Here is a 22,560-nt window from a genome sequence, read left to right as displayed (position 1 = left end):
TGTTAAGACAAACTAGATATGTGGGTATTATGTCTTCCTTTAAATTTTCTAAATTTTCTCCCTATCCGGCTACTATGATCCAACTAATTAAACACGCTACTGTGATCTAATTAACTAACATACTAAAATATGACACGACCAACTAAATATGAGGACCATTCTGCTATGACCCGGTTATTATAGACAGGACCAACTAACATACGAATTTTAATGTGGGCACTACATATTCCTTTAAATTTTCTCCAAGGCCGCGGACGTAGGCCCCGGCCCTATCCGGATACTATGATCCAACTAATTAAACACGCTACAGTGACCCGGATAATTAGTGTATACTATAATATGACACGACCAACTAAATACTAAGACCGTTCTACGTGACGATGCAATCGAATTGCTCTTGCTGAGTCTCTGTTTTCTACATCGCTCTAAATATCAAGATTCTCATCATAAAAAGAAAACTATTGTTCCAATGGTTGCAGAAAATGCAATATAATCCGCCTGATCAAAAAAGAAAACAAATAAGTCGTTCTGGATCTTCTGATGATTCAGACGACGAAAATATGAATTGGTTATATAAAAGATATAAATTTGGAGAATGGAGTTTTACTATCGATGATGATGATAATGATTATTATGATTACGCAGATGAAGAAGTTAACCAGAGAGAATCGAGTACTATTGGGGCGGTGACATCAGAATCTACTGAAACAGAGATTAACACTAAGGATCAAGATGAATAAACATCTCTGCAATCAGAGATGTTAAAAGAGATGGTTAATTTTCTGGAGACGAATATTGCATTTAAGGAAGCGGAAATAGAGAGATGTGAACAAGAAGAAAAAGATCTCTTGTACAGTTGCATTGGGGAACCGGCAAGGATCGCAACAGATGGTTTTATCTTCAGGAACTACGTGAATTACTGACTTCATCAGTTTAAATTAGGTGATGAGGTTAGTAATAAATGAAAAGCGTTAGAGAATGAATTGAAGCGCCTTAAGTATTTTCTAAACTATCATCAAGAAATGATTATTGCAGCCTTCTTCATGTTGGTTCTTGCTTCTTTGATGAAATGATGAGATTCCTCTGGTGGTTGAACTCATCAAATAAGTACGTGTTGAAGATTAAACCAAGATATAGTTTGTGAAAGAAACTAGTAGAAGTTGATGCTGTTAAGAGGAAGCAACTTAAAGAAGTTGACATGATATTATGGAAGAAACTAGGTGGAGTTGCTACTATCATCAATGGAAAAAATCAGTAGGAGATATTACGCGTTATTGTGAAAGTGTAGTAAACTTGAGAAACAAGTTTGCCATTTTTAAAATTTGGTTACGTATAGTGTTTTACGTATAGAGTTTAGAATATTCTAGAAGAGTCTTGTTTTATAATTTGATTTGTTAGGAAAGAGTCTTTTCTTGAGAGTCAAGTTTGTTAAACTATAAATAGGATGTTAAGCCATGAGTTTATTTACATCAATACAAGAGATTTGTTTGAGTTACGAATTGTGTTCATTAAGTCTTTGATATCAGATTTTCTGCAGCTGGTATCAGAGCACTGGTATCAGATTCTAGGGTTGTGGGTATGAGTTGTTGATTAAGAAGATGACATCAAGTTTAAGTTCAATTAAGGTGCCGGTGTTTGAAGGAAATTTTTTGAACACTGTAGGTTACAGATGGAAAATATTTTCATATATCAAGAAGCATGGGATATTGTAAAAGATGGTTATGCTGAACCAGCAGAAGGAGTTGTTTTAACGGAAGAATAACAAACTGCTTTAACAGCAAACAGGAAGAACAATTCTACAACAACTTATATTCTTCATCTAGGAGTTCATGAATCTCTCATGGATAGAGTTATCTATATTAAGCAAGCTAAAGCAGTTGTTGATAGTTTTATGGAAGAACATGGCATTCTACATCAATTAACAGCTAGATATACACCTCAACAGAATGGTGTTGCAGAAAAGAAAGAATAGAACAATAATGGAGATGGCAAGAATTATAAGAAGAACAAAAGATTTACCAAAGAACTTCTGGAGTTATGCAGTTGATATATCATTGTATTTACTTAATAGATGTCCAAGAAATAGTTTGAATAATAAAACACCAAAAGAAGCTTGGAGAGGTGCAAGACCAAGTGTAAGACATCTGAGAGTTTTTGGGTGCATTGCTTATGCACATGTACCTAAAGAACTTAGAAATAAGGTAGATGACAAAGGTTATAGTTCAGTAACCAAAGGATATAAACTTTTCAATCCTTTAACAGGGAAAATAGTTATTAATAGAGATGTAATCTTTGATGAAGACTCTCAGTGGAATCGGAATGCAACCAGCTCAACAAGAGAAAATGTCAGAACAGTTCCAATAGCAGTTGAACAACAAATAAATACTCAAGATGAAGTTATTAAACAACAAGAAGAAAGAAGAACAGAAGGCGCAACAACTGAAGAGGTAAGAACTGATGTGATACCACAACAAGAGACAGCAAGACCAAGAAGAAAATATGTTATACCAGCAAGAATGAAAGATTATGTGATAACAAGAGATGATGATACTGATGAAGAGAAGATTAATTTTGCTTTATATGGAGATTGTGATCCTGTTGTTTATGAAGAATCCTCTAAAGATAATGGATGGGTACAAGCAATGGAAGCTGATATAAACTCAATAAAGAAGAACAATACATGGGAACTTACAGAACTTCCAGAAGGAAAGAAATCAATAGGAGTCAAATGGGTTTACAAGACAAAGTAAAAATCAGATGGTGAAGTTGATAAATTGAAAGCAAGGTTAGTTGCTAAAGGATATAGATAAAAACAAGGAATATACTATTCTGAAGTCTTTGCACCAGTTCCAAGACTTGATACAGTTCGAATGATCATTTCTCTAGCTGCTCAGAAGCAATGGAAGATATTTCATATGGATGTAAAGAGTGCATTCTTGAATGGTGTACTAGAAGAAGAAGTATATGTTGAGCAACCAGCAGGTTATGTTATGGAGGGGAAGTAGAATCAAGTGTACAAACTAAAAAAGGCTTTGTATGGTTTAAAACAAGCACCACGTGCTTGGTATACAAGAATCGATTCATACTTTATTGAGAAAGTTTTACAAGATGTCCACATGAGCATACACTGTATTTGAAAGCTGATTCATTTGGCAATCATATTATAGTTTGTTTGTACGTGGATGATCTTATTTTTACTGGAAATAACTCAGAGATGATCAAGGAATTCTGGGAGGATATGGTGAAAGAGTTTGAGATGACAGATCTTGGATTAATGTCATACTTTCTTGGCATTGAAGTACAACAAACTGAAAGAGGTATCTTTATTAATCAACAGAGATATGCATAAGGAATACTTAAGCGTTTCAAGATGGATAATTGTAATCCAATTTGAAAACCAACTAAAGAAAGGTTGAAGCTAACAAAAGATGAATCAGGAGAACTTGTGAACTCAACATATTTTAAGAGTCTTGTTGGATGTCTGAGATATTTAACTTATACAAGACCAGACATTATGTATGCAGTTGGATTAGTTAGTAGGTTTATGGAGTCACCAAGACAGTCACATCTACAAGTTGCAAAGAGGATTTTGAAGTATGTCAAATGAACAATTAGTTTGGGAATGCTTTATACAATTTCTGAAGATCCAAAATTGGTTGGTTATACAGATAATGATTGGGCTGGAGACACAGAAGGAAGGAAGATTACATCTGGTTATGCATTTCTTTTAGGAACATGATTTTTTTCCTGGTCATCAAAGAAACAACAAGTTGTTTCCTTGTCTACAACAGAAGCTGAATACATAGCTGCTGTAAATTGTGATACACACGCTGTATGGCTAAGGATGATGTTGAAGTATTTTTTCAATGAGAAGATTACACCTACAACAATAATATGTGATAACAAGTCCTCAATTTCATTAACAAAGAATCATGTGTTTCATGGAAGGAGTAAACACATTGATATCAAATATCATTACATTAGAGAGCTTGTCAGCAATAAGGAGATTGCTGCTGAATTTTTTGAAAGTAAAGATCAAGTGGCTGACATTTTTACCAAGTCTTTGAAGTCTAATACCTTCATCTATTTGCGTGGAAAACTTGGAATGATTAGTAAAGAATATCTTGGTTTAAGGGAGGATGTTGAAGATTAAACCAAGATATATTTTGTGAAAGCAACTAGTAGAAGTTGATGCTGTTAAGAGGAAGAAACTTAGAGAAGTTGACATGATATTGTGGAAGCAACTAAGTGGAGTTGCTACTGTCTGAGTGAAAGCAACCAGTGGAAGTTGGTGTCATCAATGGAAACAATCACTAGGAGATATTACGCGTTATTGTGAACGTGTAGTAAACTTGAGAAACAAGTTTCCCAGTTTTAATGTTTGGTTACGTATAGTGTTTTACGTATAGAGTTTAGAATGTTCTAGAAGAGTCTTGTTTTAGAATTTGATTTGTTAGGAAAGAGTCTTTGCTTGAGAGTCAAGTTTGTTAAACTATAAATAGGCTGTTAAGCCATGAGTTTATTTACATCAATACAAGAGATTTTTTTGAGTTACGAATTTTGTTCATTAAGTCTTTGATATCATATTTTCTAAAGTATGTACGGGTTAGTACGCAGATGGATCTTCCGTTGCATGAACCTTTATGTGGATTCTTTCTATATGTTTCTGTTTGAAGTGAGTGTTTTGTTTAAGTTGTTTTCTGAATTTTTTATCCATGTTGGATTAATTGTAATAAAACATATCAAATGTTGTTGAAAACATTTGGACATCGTTAGCAGTATCCTTTTCATCTTGTATTGTGGACTGAAGGCAATTCATCATTAGCGCCGATGTTCTTGGTTTAAAAATTATCTATTCTTCTAGTTTCTGTTCGATTTAATTATGTTTTGAATTTGCAAGAAAGTTATAGGATATCTTATGAACTGAAGAATGAACTTTGTGGGATGATTTATTATATTGGAGTTTGCATGACGGGTGCTGGTGGATATTTGGAGGTCCAAATAGTGACGGGCGAAACCACCATCAATGGCCTATTTTTTTCCTCTTAGAATAGCTTTTTTTTTTTCTTTTTTTTTTGAAATTTCATTTGAAGTCCCCAAAGTACTATCCTTATGTTTTTGGGTATTTTTTTTTTTGATGGAAAAAGGGGCTTCAAGAAAACCCTAAATTTTATTTATTAGAAAACCTCATTCAAATTGAGGTTAGAAGGATTACATTGATCAATTACATCAATGAACAGGACAACACAGACGGTACAAGATTTACAATCGAAACTTAAAGAAACGAAATATGAAAATCCTATTAAACTTCTGCAGCTCTTTGAAGGATTGAAAATCCTTATAATGGTTTTAAACCATTTTGTTTCTTGATGATCAGATGCTTCCATAAAAGGAAAGTAATATGCCCAAATTAATTTCTTTAGAAACGATCTCCATATTTGACGAAGTAGGTCGTTTTCTTCCAGAGCAATGCAAATCCAAACCCACCAAAATAACCTAATTAGAAAATATGAAAACAGGTCCTGATAATTTTGTGAAACCATTAGACCTATCAGAAAACCGTAAAAATTATTTAGAAATAATATTTTTTGTTGGAAAATTAATATATACAAGGACACAAACTCGATCTGTCCGGTAGATCTGAAAAATCAAATCAAAACCGGACGGATCAAGGAATTGAGTTTTGGAAGAAAGTAGTTTTTTCTTCTTCTTCTTTGTTTCAGAGAGAAAAGGGGAAAGACACGACGACATTGAGAGCTGGTCACAACTACCCTCTTATTCTGTATGCAGTCACAACTACAGTTCCAACTACCCTGTATGCAGTTCCAATATTTCTGTATGCACTCACAACTACCCTCTTATTCTTAGTAGCTTCTATAACTTGGAAACACAGTGTAAGTTCTTCACTGATTGAGAGCTAGAATATTCGAACTTTAACTAGGTGGTTTGACCGGAGGCAATCGGGAGAACATTTATGATCATGATTCTTGCGCTACAATAGAGTTGTAATTGATATAATGCAACAATCTATAGTTATACAAATCAAAACTAAGTTCAGGATTTCCCTTTTGAAAAGCTTAGGAGATTGTTGCAGAAGAAAGCTTATACAATTTGTCTCCCACAGAAGTAATTAGTTGTGCAGAAGAAAGCTTTCTGCATCAATATGTTTTTTGGTCTTGAAAACATAATGATTGTCCATATCAGAGGCAATATTGATGGGGTTGTCCGGTTCACATCGTGTATGCTTTTCCTGTCTGGCCACGGCAACAATAGAAAAATTTTCTGATAAAAAAAGTAATGAAAAAATAAATGGATTTTTTTTTACTTAAAAGGTTGAGAATATATTGATGATAAAAAGAAACAGAAAAAGGAGAGGAGCGCCTAAGCGATTCCAACGGGGAAGGCAACGCCAGCACCGACAACAGAGAAACTCAAACTAAAGAGCGACAAAAGCCGACTCCTAAAACAAGCACAAAGCAAATTCAGCAGGCTAAAACCTAAGCTGAAAAACCAAAAGGAAAATACAAGTTACTTATGCTTCCTAGCAACAGAGCGTTGGCCTTTACCGAAGTTTTCATTTGGGATTTCACCATTCCATTTAAGCCTTGAACATTCTTTTTTCATTTTCTTACTAGTTTTGTCTTCACAAGCCAAATGTTGAGCATATCTATCCGCTTCTACATCATAAAATTCTTCACTATCCTCTTGGTACTCTTCTATTATAACTCTATCTTCAACTTGAGAATTGTGTACATTACTCAACACTTTGAAAGTGTTATTCACTTTGACAGGAGTGTCGATGCTCCTAGTTTTGATATGACCATCCTTATTAGGCGCAAAAACCTTGGGAGGAGATTTCTTCCTTTAGGCCGTCTCTCAATTTCCCAGTCCCTTTACAAGAAAGGGATTATGTTTCCCTTCACCACTCTGTTGAGTCTTAGTTGGAGATTTCCGACTTGAAACTGTCTCCCAGTTGCCGTGTCCCTTTACAAGAAAGAGATTATGTTTCACTTCCCCACTCTTCTGAATGCTAGCAGTCCTGACCAGACTCTTTGTAGAATTAACTTGAACTGACTTTGTTACTGTAGCTTGAGCAGCCGTGTCAGAAAAATCTTTCCATTGGTAAGGCAAGTCGCTAGGAAAATAGAAAGGTTTGTGAATCATCCCATTATCTGTAGCCTTTTACGATGCTGCAGATGTTGAAGTTAAATTTATAGGAGTTTCCTTTTCCACTGTTGCTCCATCCATTTTTTACAAACTCCACTTGTATCTTTGACATTGGTCTCATTTTTTGTTGAAGGTTGTTCAAGCACAAGGGGTGGATCAATTGTTGCGCTCTCATTTGCAATAGAGACAATAATTGGATCAACCGTTTCAATCCCATCTACGCTTCTACCATCCACAATAGACAGATGATGGTCATTGATAGGTGCATTGAGATGATTTTTGTCTCCATCTTGAATTCCCATACCTTTTGATTTAGAAGACCATCTAGCTTTCAACTTTTTTGTGTAGTTTTTAGAGGAATGTCCAAAAACCTTACATACCTCACACTTAGGTGGTTTCCATTGATACTCAACGGGCATTTCTAAAGAAATCTTTCCATCTATCATTAATGGTATGATTTATGGATAATTGAAGTCAACATCTATCTCTACACAAACTCTAGCATAAGATAGCCTTGTCCTCTTTAGAGTTTAATCATCCACTAATATAGGCTTTCCTATGAAACTTGAGATAAGACTTAATCCGTCAATATCCCACATGTGCAGAGGCACATTACAAATCAACACCCAAATGGGTACTGACTTGATGCTAGCAATTGACGATTCTAGCAAATTCGACCATGGTCTCACTGTAAAAAGACTTTTCGATATGTAAAAAGATCCTTATTCGGAAACTCTTCTACGATCCTCGTCATCTTTAAACTCAAAAATAAAAGCACAATTTCCATGTAATTTGATGCTCACCTCATTCTTGAGTTTCCAATGGTTGTCTACAGCTTTTTTGACTGCTGGAAAAGATAATCTTTTCCCCGCACAGAAGGCCACCACATATTCTTCACAACGTTTAATTCCTGCCGAGAAATCAACTGCAGCATAATCTACCACCTTCTTTCCATTTAGCTCAGTAGATGAAAATAATTTCATAGGAGGATGAGGAGTAATTGGCTGTGTAGAAGGAAACAAAGTTCTCCAACCTTTAGAGTTAGGGTTAGAAGAACCCATTTTTGAAGGAGACCCAATTGTTCCATTAGAATTTGTGTCTCTAACCTCTTTCCCTGGTGAAACAATCTCTGAATTGTTTGAAATCATAGTATTATCAACATCATCACCGACCCTCTGAGAATTTTCATTCTTTTTAGGGTTTAGAGAACTACCCTCCTTAGAACCGTATGATTCGATTAGAGAAGGAAAATCATACGAATCAATGCTTGATTCAATATCAAAGACCTGAGTTAAGATAATCATTAGATCAATTTCAGAAAGAAAGATGAGACGAATCCATGAGAAAAATTCAAAAAACTAGATCTGAAAAAAATCGCATTTGGTTTCTCTGCCATGTCATTACTCACTCTCTTTCATCAACGATGCTCGTCATTACTCATATCTTTCCCTGATTTCTTGCTTCGAAACAACCTAAAACCTAATTCAAAGAAAACCCAACTTCAATTCCTTGTTGTTAACACCAATATCACCTCAAGTCCCTCTAAATGCATCTCCTTCTTTCACTTCAGTTGCGGACACAAATACAACAAAGAATTACTGTCTGAAAAACCCATTTCTTACTAATCTCGAACCAGTGGCGGATGCAGAATGTAATAAGGGTCGCAACTCTTTGGTCTTCCAAGCCTAATTTTCAAGCCCAAATTTTTTCACAAGCCTAATTTTGCTTTCTTGCTACCCCTAATGGAATTTTGCTTCCCCTTAGTTGAGTTTCTAGCTTCGCCGCTGTCTCGAAACCTAATCATTTCCCTTAATCTCTCGATTTCTCATTCTTTATCTGAACACTTATGGTGCCGCCATCTCGGTTTCAGGGAGGGAACAAATAATGATTGAAATCTAGGGTTTCAGATGTCGTTCACATTTCTTTAGGGTTCGCCCGTTTTATTTTGGCTTGGTGGGAATTGAAACTACATAGTTCAGAATTTAACAGATGGGTGCCAGTCATGGAAAGATCAAGACAGAGAAGTATAGTGGCAGAGAAAACAAAGAATGGAAAATATTTGCTTCCAATGATATTTAGGGAGAAAATGTGATTGTATTGTTGATGAAATTAAAGATGAATGAAGAAGATTATCAGTAATTCTTAGTTGATGATTGGGGAAGATTGGGTTGGCTGTACTTGAAGTCTTCCATGGGATTTTGGATCGGGTGTTATGTACAAGGAAGAACTAATCGGAGGCAGTATTTGGGTGTCTGTATGTGATCTGAAATTAAAAGCTCTCGATTGAAAAAGAAACACAGCAACATATCGAATGGGGTGATGATTGCAGGGGTTTGTTGATGGATTATGTGTTGGCTGAATGGGGATAATCCGAAGTCTTGAGAAAGTGAGCACAATCGATTGATCAATCAACTTTGGTGAATCGTGATTGTATTAGCAACTGAACGGAATAGTTGAAACGTTTTTCTACTTTTCATACAACTTTCGGTCAATATTAATCAAGGGAAGGATAAAATAGTAAATTGGATTAATAATTAAATTTTATTTTAAATTCTTAATAATTATATTACAGAAGTCAAGATATAACACGGTCAACACGGGTCAACGTTGGTCTTTAGACCAAACGCAAAGCCTGGACAAATGTTAGACCAAACCCATGTTTTGGTCAAAATGAGGTTGGGAAAGGCAATTTTCACAGGAGTATCACCTAACCACTGGTCTTCCCAAAATCTAGTTCTATATATTTATCTACTTTATGCATGATCCCTTCGTAGAAGCTTTCCGTTCGGTTGGTGACCCCACTACACATCCCGCTGCCATTTTTTTTTTAATTTTTTTTAATCAGTGTGCTTTTTTATTTATTTTAGTCCCCACATTATTCCGATTCTAGCGAGTGTTGAACTCAGATTGCTAGTATCATCACTTAACAACTTTACCACTCTACTATGATAATTTTTTTGATACATGATATTCATACCTGAATTATTAGGGAATTCAATTTATTGATATACAGTTTAGAAAAACAAAACACGGGAAAATAGGAACCATATCCTCAAGTGAAGATGACTTATTGTTGATACAAACAGTTATATGACTTATTGAACCGCATTATATATACACTTCCTAGAGAAAGAAGCAAAGTAGTACTCCTTTTATAAGCCAGTTATATGACATAAAACGATACAAATTTATATGGATAAATAATCACAGAGTTGCGATACCTTATCCCATAATGGACCGAGGTGAAAGTTAGAGTTACAGAAAGACAGCCATACAATTACCTATGAAATAGTTCTTCCCATTTTAAGACTAACATTTCAAATCTAATGTTGTCTATAGCCTTGGAGGAATGAGATCGGTCCAAAATATTCTCCTCAATATCTAATATGATCTTTGGAGCGTACTTATCTTTTACCTCTGCGACGAACATCGGTTTATTACATTCTCTCTAGTTGTTGCAACAAATGGCATAAGGTAGGATGTTTTAAATTAATAAAATTTCCACTTATAGTAAATTTTTTCAATATCTGTCTTTGAAAGCATCCTTTATGTCATCTCCTGCAGTTCATTCACCTAACCGCTGGTCTTCCCGAAATCTAATTCTATCCCCTTTATGCATTATGCATGATTCCTTTATAAAAACTCTCCATTTGGTTGGTGACCCCTCTCCACATCACGCTGCCAATGTTTTTTCTTACTTTTTTTAATCAGTGTGTGTTTTTTATTTATTTTAGTCCCCTCTTACTTTTTTAATCATTGTGTTTTTTATTTATTTTAGTCCCCATACTGATCAGATATTAGCCAGTATTGAACTCAGACAATTTGTATCACCACCTAACAATTTTATCACTATACCACAAATTTTATTTTATTTTTATACATGATATAATGGTACCTGAAATATTAAGGAATTCAGTTTATTGATATACGATTCAAAAAAAAAAACACCGGAACCATCTCCTCAAGTGAAGGTGACTTATTGTTGACACGTGAATCGCATTATATATACACACTTCCTAGTGAAATAACCAAAGTAGTACTCTTTTGAGATTAATTAATTTTACTATGGGAAGGTTTCAATGACAGACTGAATAACGCGAATGGGTCTGATTTTATGAGACCGAAACCCTGCACTTCTGAACAAAACTTCCCAATCATTTGCAATTCTCCCCCTACCACCAGTATTCACCATCATATACATATCTAGAACAGTGTTCTGAAAACAGGACGGGACGTTGACCCAGTAAAATCACTGGGTCAGGGTTAACTGGGTCAATCAGTGGTTCAATCGGAGTTCACTGGGTCAGAAGTTAATAATCTACATTCTAGATTTGAATGTCTCGAACTATATTTGATGGTTGTCAGTTTATTGTACACACGTCGAATGTGAGACATCAAGTTGGGTTAGTAGGCAAAAAAAATGCTAGGACGTGTCAAAGGGTAGTTGTGTCATGTGTGGACAAAACAATTCTCAGAAGCAACACTTTAATACCTAATCTCATTTTAGTCCCCATCCCTTCTCCTTACGTCTCTCTTGCTCCTTCAGTGTCTCTTTCTGTTCCTCTTTCACACTCTTTGACCAATTTTCTTTGGTTACTTTTAAACTATCACCAACTGCACATTTTTGTGATTTTATCTCTTCTCCGTTTAATTGAGCTTTTCTTATTTGTTTTTTATGTAGAAAAGTCTAAATTACATCCAAAATTCATCATCAAAATTACTATTCCATAATAAAATGTAATCTTGTGCTGAAGTACTGTTTTCTGATGAAGTGATACCGATGCTTTTAAAACTCTTGAAAGATTCTCAAAGTTTTTGTGAAGATCCAGAAGATAAATAAAAAATTTAAATAAATGGGGTTTTTAGACAGGTCCAATGTTTATGAAGTGTCCATGTTTGAGTGATTTTAATGGAATGATACAATGTTTCGATTCTTTAGAATGTCATGTACAAATTCTTTTTTTTTTTTTTTAGATCAACCCATTTTTAGACCGGACTGGGTCTCACTGGTTACTGGTTCAACCGTCCGGTTTACTGGTTTTACTGGGTTTTTTGACATGTTAGTGGGTCAATATTGAACCGGATAGTTTTTATTATTGGTTCACCGGTTGCTGGTCCAATCGGCCGGTCCGATTCTTAAAACACTGATCTGGAATCAATCTTTCCTTTCTGAGTTCACCTTTAGATTCTTTTAGAAGTACTACATCCACTATGATTACTTTACTCGTCTCTTTGGGCCTTGCTTCCTTGCACTTCTTTAGAATCTTGACACAGTGTTCATCGTTCCAGTCATGCAAGATGAAGGGTCATCTTTAAAAAAAAAAGAAAAAAAAAGAGGGTCATCTTTAGAAGAGTATTAGGTTAAATGTCTCATCTTCAGTAAGATATCTTGAGCGCTGGGAACAGAGTTGAACATATATCACCGAGAACTTTTTCGATGTTAGGGTGATCGTGAGTGTTAGAAGTAACATGATGAAGATCATAAAGTGTACATTTTATATGCGGAAAAGCTTTATAGATTTCCATGATTGTTGTTTCATTTCCTTCACAAACATCAACAAGAGAATCCAAAAGCTTTGTAGCTTTTTAAATACTTCCACTATCCATTCCCATTACTTTCTCAAATGCATTCGCACTTCCATTTCCTAAAACTTCTTTGATATCCTGCGATGCAACCATGAAATATTTTCGAGTCATGCCTAGTATCATCGATACCATACTTCTCTGCATCTCTTAAAAGTAGAATACCGACCGGTTTAAGCGAGTAAACCTTCTCAACTTTGCCATTATAAGTTTCTCGTTCTAAGATATTCAGGTGTACCTAACCAATTCTGTACGAGTTCTCCCAGTGCTCAAGCTATCTTACTCAAGGTGAGACATTTAATGTGTGGTTTCGGGTTGTGTCTGTGTGTTTCGGGTTGGTTTTATAAGTGCTCCAAAGTATAGATAACTGGTTGGTGCACCATATACGATTAAATCACGAGAGAAAAGAAAGAACCTCGTTGAAAAAATTAGTAACAATAGGAGAACACGAACAAAACTAAGATCAGTACACACTTGAAGAAATAACAAAACACAAACACAACGCACTTTCGAGAAATTACACTTCTCAAGCACTCTGTCAATTTTCTCATTTGTGCCTCAATACGTTTTATTTTCTGAAATTAAAGGTACATTACATGAGAGTTCTTGAGAAAAGTCTTATTAATTAGAATCAAAAGCAATGATGAAAACAATTAAGGACTCGAGCACCAAAAAACGACAAAAGGATAGTTGAATCTGACATGCAATCACCTCGTATTATTGTGTTCTTGAGTTTTCACATCCTCATGGAGTCAAGAAATGATTTTCCATCGAGCTTCCTTGTTTTACATTCCTCCACAAGATCCCCATATGTAGATCCACTTTTAAACAAAGCAGGTGTCTCTGGAGTAATCAAGCTTGATATTGGGCCTATTACTGACTCTAGACTAGGGTCATGAAATGTTGCGATTGAGAGCCTCTCATTTGTTGAGTTTACTACTGCCCGGTGATCGACGCTATGGTAAATTCCATTAGTCATTATCTGTAAAAGAAAAAACAATAAGAAATTTTCTGGGTACAGGCAAAACCAGTATTCGAAACAAGGACCAGTAGTTACCCCAGCTTAAATAAATACCTCCAAAATATCTCCAACATTCACTACGAACGCATTAGGTAGAGGTTTGACTAAAATCCATGTCCCCTCTCTTTTTATCTGTAATCCTTCCACTTCGTTGATTTGAAGGAGGATTGTCAAACCGCCAAAATCCGAGTGCGACGTAAGACCGATGGCGAGATTTGGTTGAGGACAAGGGGGATAATAGTTCATCCTCATTGCTTGTGTCCCATCTTTAAACACCTCTGACATACCCTTAATCTCGGCTGCTTGTACTTGTAGAGCTTTTTCCATCTTATTAAAGAGGACCATGGATAACTTTTTCATTTCTGATGAGTAGGATTCGATTGTCTCCCTGTACGTAAATTAGATAATCATATGAAAAACTATAATAAACCAACCAAATTAATGTATCCAATCACATCACTGAGAAAATTCAAAGAGAGGAAAATATTATGCTCTATCATGCATACTCTTTTAAAGAGTGTTAATTTTGCATGTTTATTGGTCAATGGGGGAACCAGAAAATAATATCAAGAGGGATAATTTTTTTTGCAGAAATAGGGAGACTTAGGTGTGTCAGTTTTTTATGTTGGTTCAGCAGTAAAACATAATTTGTATTCCTTTAAACTTGATTAGTACTAACCCTAATCAATGAATTAAAGTTTGTTTATGTTAATTATGTATGTTTAAGGGCACATAAGGACAAATGTCTCTTACACTATTTGGAATGACATACTAGTTATGATAATCCTATGTGAGGTTGTTTTCAACTCTTGATGGAAGGTTGAATGACATATGTCTTTCCTGGCATGAGGTGAGGTGTACTCCGTTCTAGCTCTTGTTTAAAAAGAAATTTTCCATCATTAAAGAATAAGAGAAGATAAAATTGGAAGTATCTTCCTACAAGTGGTAGAATATATAATTCTAGAGCATGCATATACAGAATTATATATCAGCATAAAATATTAAATATGTTCACATACAACATGGTTACAGCTAATAAGGAATTGTAAAGAATGATTTATAGTCTGAAATTCTAACAAGGTGGACTAAATGTTAAATATGTGTGGGCCAAACAAAAAAAAAAAGAATAGGAATAAACTGAGTGAGGTGCACAGAAACCGACTATGAAAATGTGAGATTAAAAAGTCAAGTGCATAGAAACCGATTATGAATTAGTAATAACCTGAGAGGCACTGGGAGTTTTGAAAATAAGTGAGGCTTCCTTAAATGGAGTGGAAGAGTGAACATCATAAATATATCTGCCCAATCAAGTGTTTGGTCCTCTGATGCAATAAAGCCTTGTCCAAATCCTTCTACATCTCCATCTTCCTGTTCATATTTAGTTTTCTCATCCATAGAAAGGTTAAAGAAACCTTGAATTTCTGATTTTACACTATCCACCAATGAAGCGTCGACTCCATGGTTCACTACCTGCAACATATATATGTAAAGGAAGATTCACTAGCTAATATTTAGTGTAACAAAGTACAACTACTGGATGCAATCACAATGCTTGTATTTACGACATATATACCTGAAAAAAACCCCATTCTTTGCAAGCAGAATGAAGCCTATCCAATTCTAACTTTCCGATTACGGGTTCTGGAGATAATAAATTTTCTATATCGATGACAGGAATGGTTTCATGATCATTTATGACAGATGCACCCATAGGCAACAAAAGGTTTTCATCGGTGCATACGTATCGAGATGGAATTTCGGCAAGCGTGAGTTTAGCCAATTCTTGAACACTTGGTATTTCCATACCATTACCTAGCTTCATAAGTTTTGCTTTCTCCATGATTTTTCTAAATTAATTAATGAATCAATTTCTTATCGAAAATTCAGAATGGGTAGTACTTGTGTTTCTTTCTCTCTTATGGATGATCTTATATATACTTAATATGTATTGCGCACAGTTTTTATGAGTCACGCATTTATCTTTTCACCGAACGAAGGGTCAGAGCTACTAGTTTGATGTCTATGATTTTACCAAATGGTCAAAGATAATCAACAACTAAATCAACACGATCAAGTTCTTGTTAAGAGAAGCTGGCTGTGATTGTGGAAGCCAAAAAAGGTACCGTGTTAATTTGCCATGAAAGAATTATATTTGAGTCTGCAGTGCGTTTTAGGCTTGAACAAATTAGCATCACAAATTGTTCATTTTTAAACATAAAGATTATTATTCAGACATTTTGCACAATGTGTATGGGCCAACGGCCCCTCTCATTGCTTTTCCTCACATGGGAAAAGAAGTGTGTACTTATGTATCATATTTTATTACGAAATCAGTGAACTTTATGCTAAAATCCGTGAAAACGTTTAGCACAGATACATAATAGTACTCTAAATATTGCAAATAACCACAAACTAGAATAAAAGAAACGAGAATTTAACGAGGTTAAATTTGATACCATAATAGTACTCTAAATATCGCAGAAAACCTTCAACTGACAGGCAATCTTGTTTTTCCCCATATAAGATATGTTTACTAACGTTCTCCCTCTCTTTTCTAGAATATCCTGAGTTAGCAAGGAATTATGATAGACCAACCACGTAAAAAGAATTAACTTTGGTATGCACATTATTATTACGAATAATCTTGTGAGTAAAGTCAACGAAGGACGGGGAAGGAATTAGAGATGAATAGCAGGAGCGTATCGTAAAGGCTCCGCATGTTGCCCACTTCCATATTTTCTGTTTTTTGACGTCACTCAGTGTCACGTGTTGCATTTTGTTAGATAGTTTCTCTGCTTCTACTATCTCAATATTTAATGGTCTCCTCCTCAAGTCCAGGTACCATTTCGACTACCCTTCTCTGTTTCTGCTATAAAATTATTTGACTACATTGTTTTTCTTCCTTGAGACATTGTATAGGTTGGAAAAGGAAATTTTTACAGGAGTATCACCTAACCACTGGTCTTCCCAAAATCTAGTTCTAGTACTATCCGTTAAAAAGGAAATCTTTGCATTGTGTCACACCACAATTGCTGTTAGTAGAAATCCTACAACAAAACAGTCAAATTTCAAAGAGGACTCTACTAAATTTCAGCCTTATTGAATTGAAGACCATTTGACTCGTGCATCAGCTCCAATTAGCTAGCTTTTGAAGAGTGGGTGGGAAAGTTATCAATGTGAATATATTCGAGGGATGCAAAGGGCTTAAAATGGCTAAAGGTGGGGTAAAATAATTTAAATTGGGCCTGGGAGCTCATACTTGAAGGGGTGCAACTGCATACCTACCCACTAATGTCAAGGCTGCTAATGAGGTACCCTTTTGCTTGGGGGCGTATCAACCCAAAATAAAATGCTTCTTTTTCCTATATGCATATCGGTACACCCTCAGTAAAACAGTACCCCATTAGCAGTCAACACCATTTTAGAAGTTTCTTCCACATTCCAGTAGTCTGTAACGACTTTCAGCGCAGAATCCCAAAAGTCTCACCAAATTTAAATTGTTTGTGCTACTAAAGCTGGTAATTTACTACGCAACATAAAATTATTTTTTAGTTCGTAAATATATATTATAAAAGGAAGTGTATTCTGTCTATCCGGATATATCTGATCATTGATTTCGTTATCCTAAGGTCCGGATTGAAAGTTGAGGGAGCGATATTTTCGTACCTCGGATCCCCTGGTTCCTGATTTGTAATAAGGACGAACATCCTGTTTCCGTAATGAAAATCATATACTCTCTTCATCATGAATATAAAACTCATCATGTTTTGAGAGATAGATCCGTCCATAAGAAACCTTGCAGGATACCCTAATCTTTTTTTCTCCTCTTCTTCCTTTTCGTTTCCATATAACATGTCATATGCTTCTTCTTCTCAAACGTCAACAGTGATTTTGTGAGCCACCGCTTCTTCTCATACTTGAGAAATTCCTTGCGACATCTCCATCTTCTTTTTGTTGATTTCAGTTGAACTTGAAGAATTTGCTAAATAAGAAGAGATTTTGGTGATAGGAATTGATTTTTGTAATGATTTCAGAAATTGAAACCTATGGTTTTTTTTCCTTCTCTTTCCTAATATAACGAACTGTGACCTTATATCTATGCCGTAGCTATGTGTATTTAGTTTCTCCTACTCCGTGTTTCTCTAATTCTTACAATTTTCAGAAACTTCTCCATCTCAGGGAACTGCATTGTTACTCCTACAAGAACTTCTACAGGGAACCGCATATGCTAGCAGGCATATGCTGATGGCTACGTTCTTTTGGATCACATGTGCCCTACGCATCCTCCTTTTCTCTGTACAAATTCAAATTGGTTGCAAGGTTTGCTGATTTTATTCATTGGCTATGTGATAATCCCTAACTAAGGAGTGTTATCTTTTCTAATTTCAGGGTTTTTTTTTTTTTTTTTACGAGCAATCTAAATTAACGTCAAGGATGGAGCTTTAGATTAAGTGGGCTCATGAAATCTTCCCTGGAGATGGCGATAGGGTTATTGTTTATGATTTGTTAAGTTAATAGTGCTTATCTTTGGTATAACTCAATGATTTTAGTCGATCCCAATTAACTATACATTTATAGCCCGGAGTAGTATTAATTGTACCTAATGTAAAGTACGAAAGTTTAATGATTGTCTGTTGGTAGTAGGTGCACCACCAGTAACTGCAACAACATGCAGCATTTGCAATTTGGTGAACTAACATGTATCTGCATTTGCAATTTTTTCAGAGAGAGCATGCACGATGGAGTCACCATAGATACTGCATAAAGGAAGAGTGCAGGGAGACCATAAAAGTAATTAGTTTATTATGGTCTGCAATTCCTTACCGTATCCAACCTTAGGAAGCATAGATACTCTACATAAAGGAGTTAGTGGCAGCGATGGAAAACCTGGTGGAAACCTTGAGTCCCCACTGTACATGATGGCCAAGATCGATGGCTATGGAGTTAGTGGCAGCCATGGAAATTAAACTAAGAGCCAATTACAAAATGGTCATACTTTTTCTAATTTGGTTATAAATTGATCATACTTTTATAAATCGTATACAAAACAGTCACACTTTGGGCGACATAACAGTTTTTCAAAAAAACGGTGTTAAATGTTCCCAAAATGCCCTCTATCCTAACAAAACCCAGTTAACTAGAGTTAACCTGTGGCTGACGTGGTTTGCAAACGTGGAAGATCTGATCTGTGACAAGAGTCATATGCACAACAACTGTCCATGGAAGAACCAAGACTGCAAGAAGAAGAAGTGTAAGGAAACTGTGATGCTTTTCTTCTGCCAGAATGCACACAACTATAATATTGCTTACCTCAAGTGCTCCAACTGTCTTGATTTTCAATGGTTGTCTGATGTTGTCTTCAATGCAGCTAGATCAAATGTAAGAAAAACATCTCTGAAAATGACAGAATTATGCAAGGAAATAGAAGATCTACAAATGTAATGAGCTACACTTTAAATAAAAAGAAACTTTCATGATCATGACACCATCAAAATAACATAGAATATTAACATACATTAAGACCATAACATAACATAAGTGTGTTCATCAGTCCAAAACATAGAGAACAAAGGCCCATAACATAACATAAGTGTTTTAAAAATAGAAAGGAAGTTATTGAGTAGCAGCAGCAGGAACTGTTCCTTTTGGTTTTGGGTCTGTGTCACTGAACCAGGTCAGACTAACCTTCTTAATAGGGGGTAACTGATATGCAGCATGAACAACATCACTAAAACCATTCAATCCACCACAGTTCACACTTATATTATCAAAATACCTAATCTTATTTGTATCATTTTCCTCAACCCTAAAGCTTCTAACTGGGTTCTTCACAGACTTCCTGCAATACACATAATCAAATTCAAAATATAAGTATGTGACTAGTAATATATAACATACCTATTTTCCTCAATTAGGGGTCACTAAATGGACAGAAAAAATACCGAATTACTGAATTGATTTGTAGGAGATAACATAACAACAGTCCTAAATTAGGGTTTACTAAATCGATTTGTAAAATACCAAATTACTGAATTTGTAAAATACCCAATTTTGAAAAATTAGGGTTTATAAAAGTTGAAAAAAATCGACCAATTAGGGATACTGAAATCTAATGTGAAATTGACAGTCTATGGTTATGAATACCAACCTCATTATATTCGCGTACATAGTGACGAAATCTTGTAAGAAAACCACCGCCGTTTGACCACCAGTTACCTTCTTTGCTCTCTAATCTTCACGAATAAGCATTGAAGATGTATAAAAAACCATTAACACTACCAGCCTAATCTAGTGATGATCTGTTTGCGACATAAACCACTGAAAATCTCAAGTTTTCGAGTGTATCGCCATTTCTGCAGAAAATTTAGAGAGAGATGGCTGAGACGAAATGAAATGACTTTGCCTCATTTCCTGAACCCTAAACTGTTATAGATCGAGTGTTCCAACTTCTGATCCTATCCGTCTGTTTCATCTCGAGATGCATCAATTGTAAGATGTATGGTAGTAGATCTAAATTCATTAGGTTAAGGATATACTCTAAGACCATAATCTTGGCCGTATATTTAGTCATCAAGATGACTCCGTATGAGATATACGGTACTAGATTTAACCCGGTCTGGTTAAGGGCAAACTCGTAAAATTGCCAGTGCATTTAACTCTTGCACCAGTGGGTCCCAGTGACATAACCTTGCTTTTAACGGAAGTAGGACCATCTTGTTAATGGTTTGTAGTAGTAGGATGCTTTTGCAAACCGCATCTTAATACTGTGACTGTATTTTAATTTGTCCTTAAACTAATTACGTTAATGGGCTTCCTAAGATTGGATACGGCAAGGAATTGGAATTTTTGTCATTTCACGGATTCCCAACTTAAGTGGTAATAAGAGTCGGCTTATATAACTCTTTGTAAGTGACAAGTTTTGATAACTCTCACAAATTGCTCATCAAACAAATATGGTCTGCAATTCCGTTGAAAACAAAGAAATAAAAATAAATAATAGCATGATATGATCAATGCTAACTTAGGCTTGGCGCAACCAAGTATTCAAATATAATTAAATTGGGGAAATTAGGCGCAGGTCCAAAAAAAACAATATTCTCATTGTCAGGTCCACAATTAATTTTTAGTTCCGTGACATCCATAATTATATGAAATTATTAAAAAATGTTTGCATGACGGATTATGCATCCGCATGACGGGTTATGCATCAGGGGCTTACCAACTTGGATATAACATATTTAAAAAACCGCGCCTTGAAATTTTATAAATTTTATATCGTTGAAAATCTTTTTAAAAGAGCTACACAACGAGTACAAACAATAATATCAAATTTTTGTTTTTCACGAAAAAATCGGAGGTGATCATCGTTTTAGGGAAAATTTTCGAAAACCGATTACATATTCATTATGCAGCCTCCAAAAAAGATGCATAACACATTATACAGACGCATAACGAATTATGCAATCATTTTTTCGACTGCATAACAAGTTATGCGTCTATAACAAGTTATGTAGCCATTGTTTTGGTTGATTTTAGTGCGTACAGAAAAAATTGATGCATAGTGCATTATGCAACCATATTTAAGGGTGCATATCAGGTTATGCATCCATTTTCTGATGCATAAAAGATTATGCAACAATTTTCTCTATGCATAATGCATTATGCAGCCGTATTTTGGATGCATATCAGGTTATACATCCATTTTCTCGACTCCATGATGCATTATGCATCAATTTTCAATTTCACACAAAATAACAAAGATGTCGGATAATGTGTTATGCATCCATTTTTCGACTGCATAAAAGTTTATGCAGATATTTTCTCGACTGCTTGACATGTTGTGCAGTCATAACAACATCATCTTCTTCTTCGTTGTTCATTATCCCATGTCAAATAAGCTTTATTATTATTCCCTGTATTTTCTAAATCTCAAATCAACTTTTCTTCCTGTTCTACTTGATTGAAACAATTACAAACCCTATCTCCATCTCAGAACACATCTCAGGTCCATCTTTTCAATCATAATACCTAATTAAAAAAAAACCCATTCATACATCTTTCGGAAATAACAAATAACAAGATCTTGATTCATCTAGGAACATCACCTCAAACCCTAACTTTCGATTTCATTCATCTATTGTTTCTAATCTTCTTGTGATTATACTGTCTATCAATATTCAATATTACTGATCGGAAGTCACAGTTGGGAGGAAAAAAGGAAAAAGAATTGAAGAAGAAGTTCGCGTGACGAAGAAGAAGAAGAAGAAAAATACGAAGAAACCAAATTTTATAAATTGTGGGTTTGGGAGAAATTTTCTCACGAAAATTGGGTGCGCGCATAAACTTTTCCGCCCGTGGGTTTCACAGTGTCCAAAATCTGGAAAATGGGTGTGGCTGTAGTTTTCACAATTAGATTTCTTGATGTAATTTGCCCAATTGAAAACGGCTAACTTTAATGCTAGATATTATTCCCTAAAAATTTAAGGGCAGCCCCGGCCCTATCCGACTATTATGATGCAACCAATTAAACACGCTACTGTGACCCGACTAACACACTATAATATGTTAAGACAAACTAGATATGTGGGTATTATGTCTTCCTTTAAATTTTCTAAATTTTCTCCCTATCCGGCTACTATGATCCAACTAATTAAACACGCTACTGTGATCTAATTAACTAACATACTAAAATATGACACGACCAACTAAATATGAGGACCATTCTGCTATGACCCGGTTATTATAGACAGGACCAACTAACATACGAATTTTAATGTGGGCACTACATA

At 35.3% G+C, this 22,560-nt stretch overlaps 1 protein-coding gene and 1 pseudogene across 1 annotated transcript; both read right to left on the bottom strand.

The window, feature by feature from the left end:
* Positions 1-11,230: 11,230 nt before the first annotated feature.
* On the bottom strand, positions 11,231-13,301 carry LOC113351156 (annotated as a pseudogene).
* LOC113347785 (thebaine 6-O-demethylase-like) lies at positions 13,150-15,682 on the bottom strand. The gene is made up of 4 exons (XM_026591459.1): positions 15,345-15,682; positions 14,994-15,241; positions 13,826-14,159; positions 13,150-13,732 (listed from the first exon to the last, which is right to left on the bottom strand). The coding sequence occupies exons 1-4, from the start codon at positions 15,609-15,611 to the stop codon at positions 13,487-13,489; spliced, it is 1,095 nt and encodes a 364-aa protein (XP_026447244.1). The 5' UTR covers positions 15,612-15,682; the 3' UTR covers positions 13,150-13,486.
* Between the last annotated feature and the right edge of the window lie 6,878 nt (positions 15,683-22,560).

This window comes from Papaver somniferum, chromosome 2, assembly GCF_003573695.1.
Source record: "Papaver somniferum cultivar HN1 chromosome 2, ASM357369v1, whole genome shotgun sequence".
NCBI classification, from domain to species: domain Eukaryota; kingdom Viridiplantae; phylum Streptophyta; class Magnoliopsida; order Ranunculales; family Papaveraceae; genus Papaver; species Papaver somniferum.
Note: the sequence above shows the minus strand (reverse complement) of the source record. Positions and strands in the feature narration are given on the sequence as shown.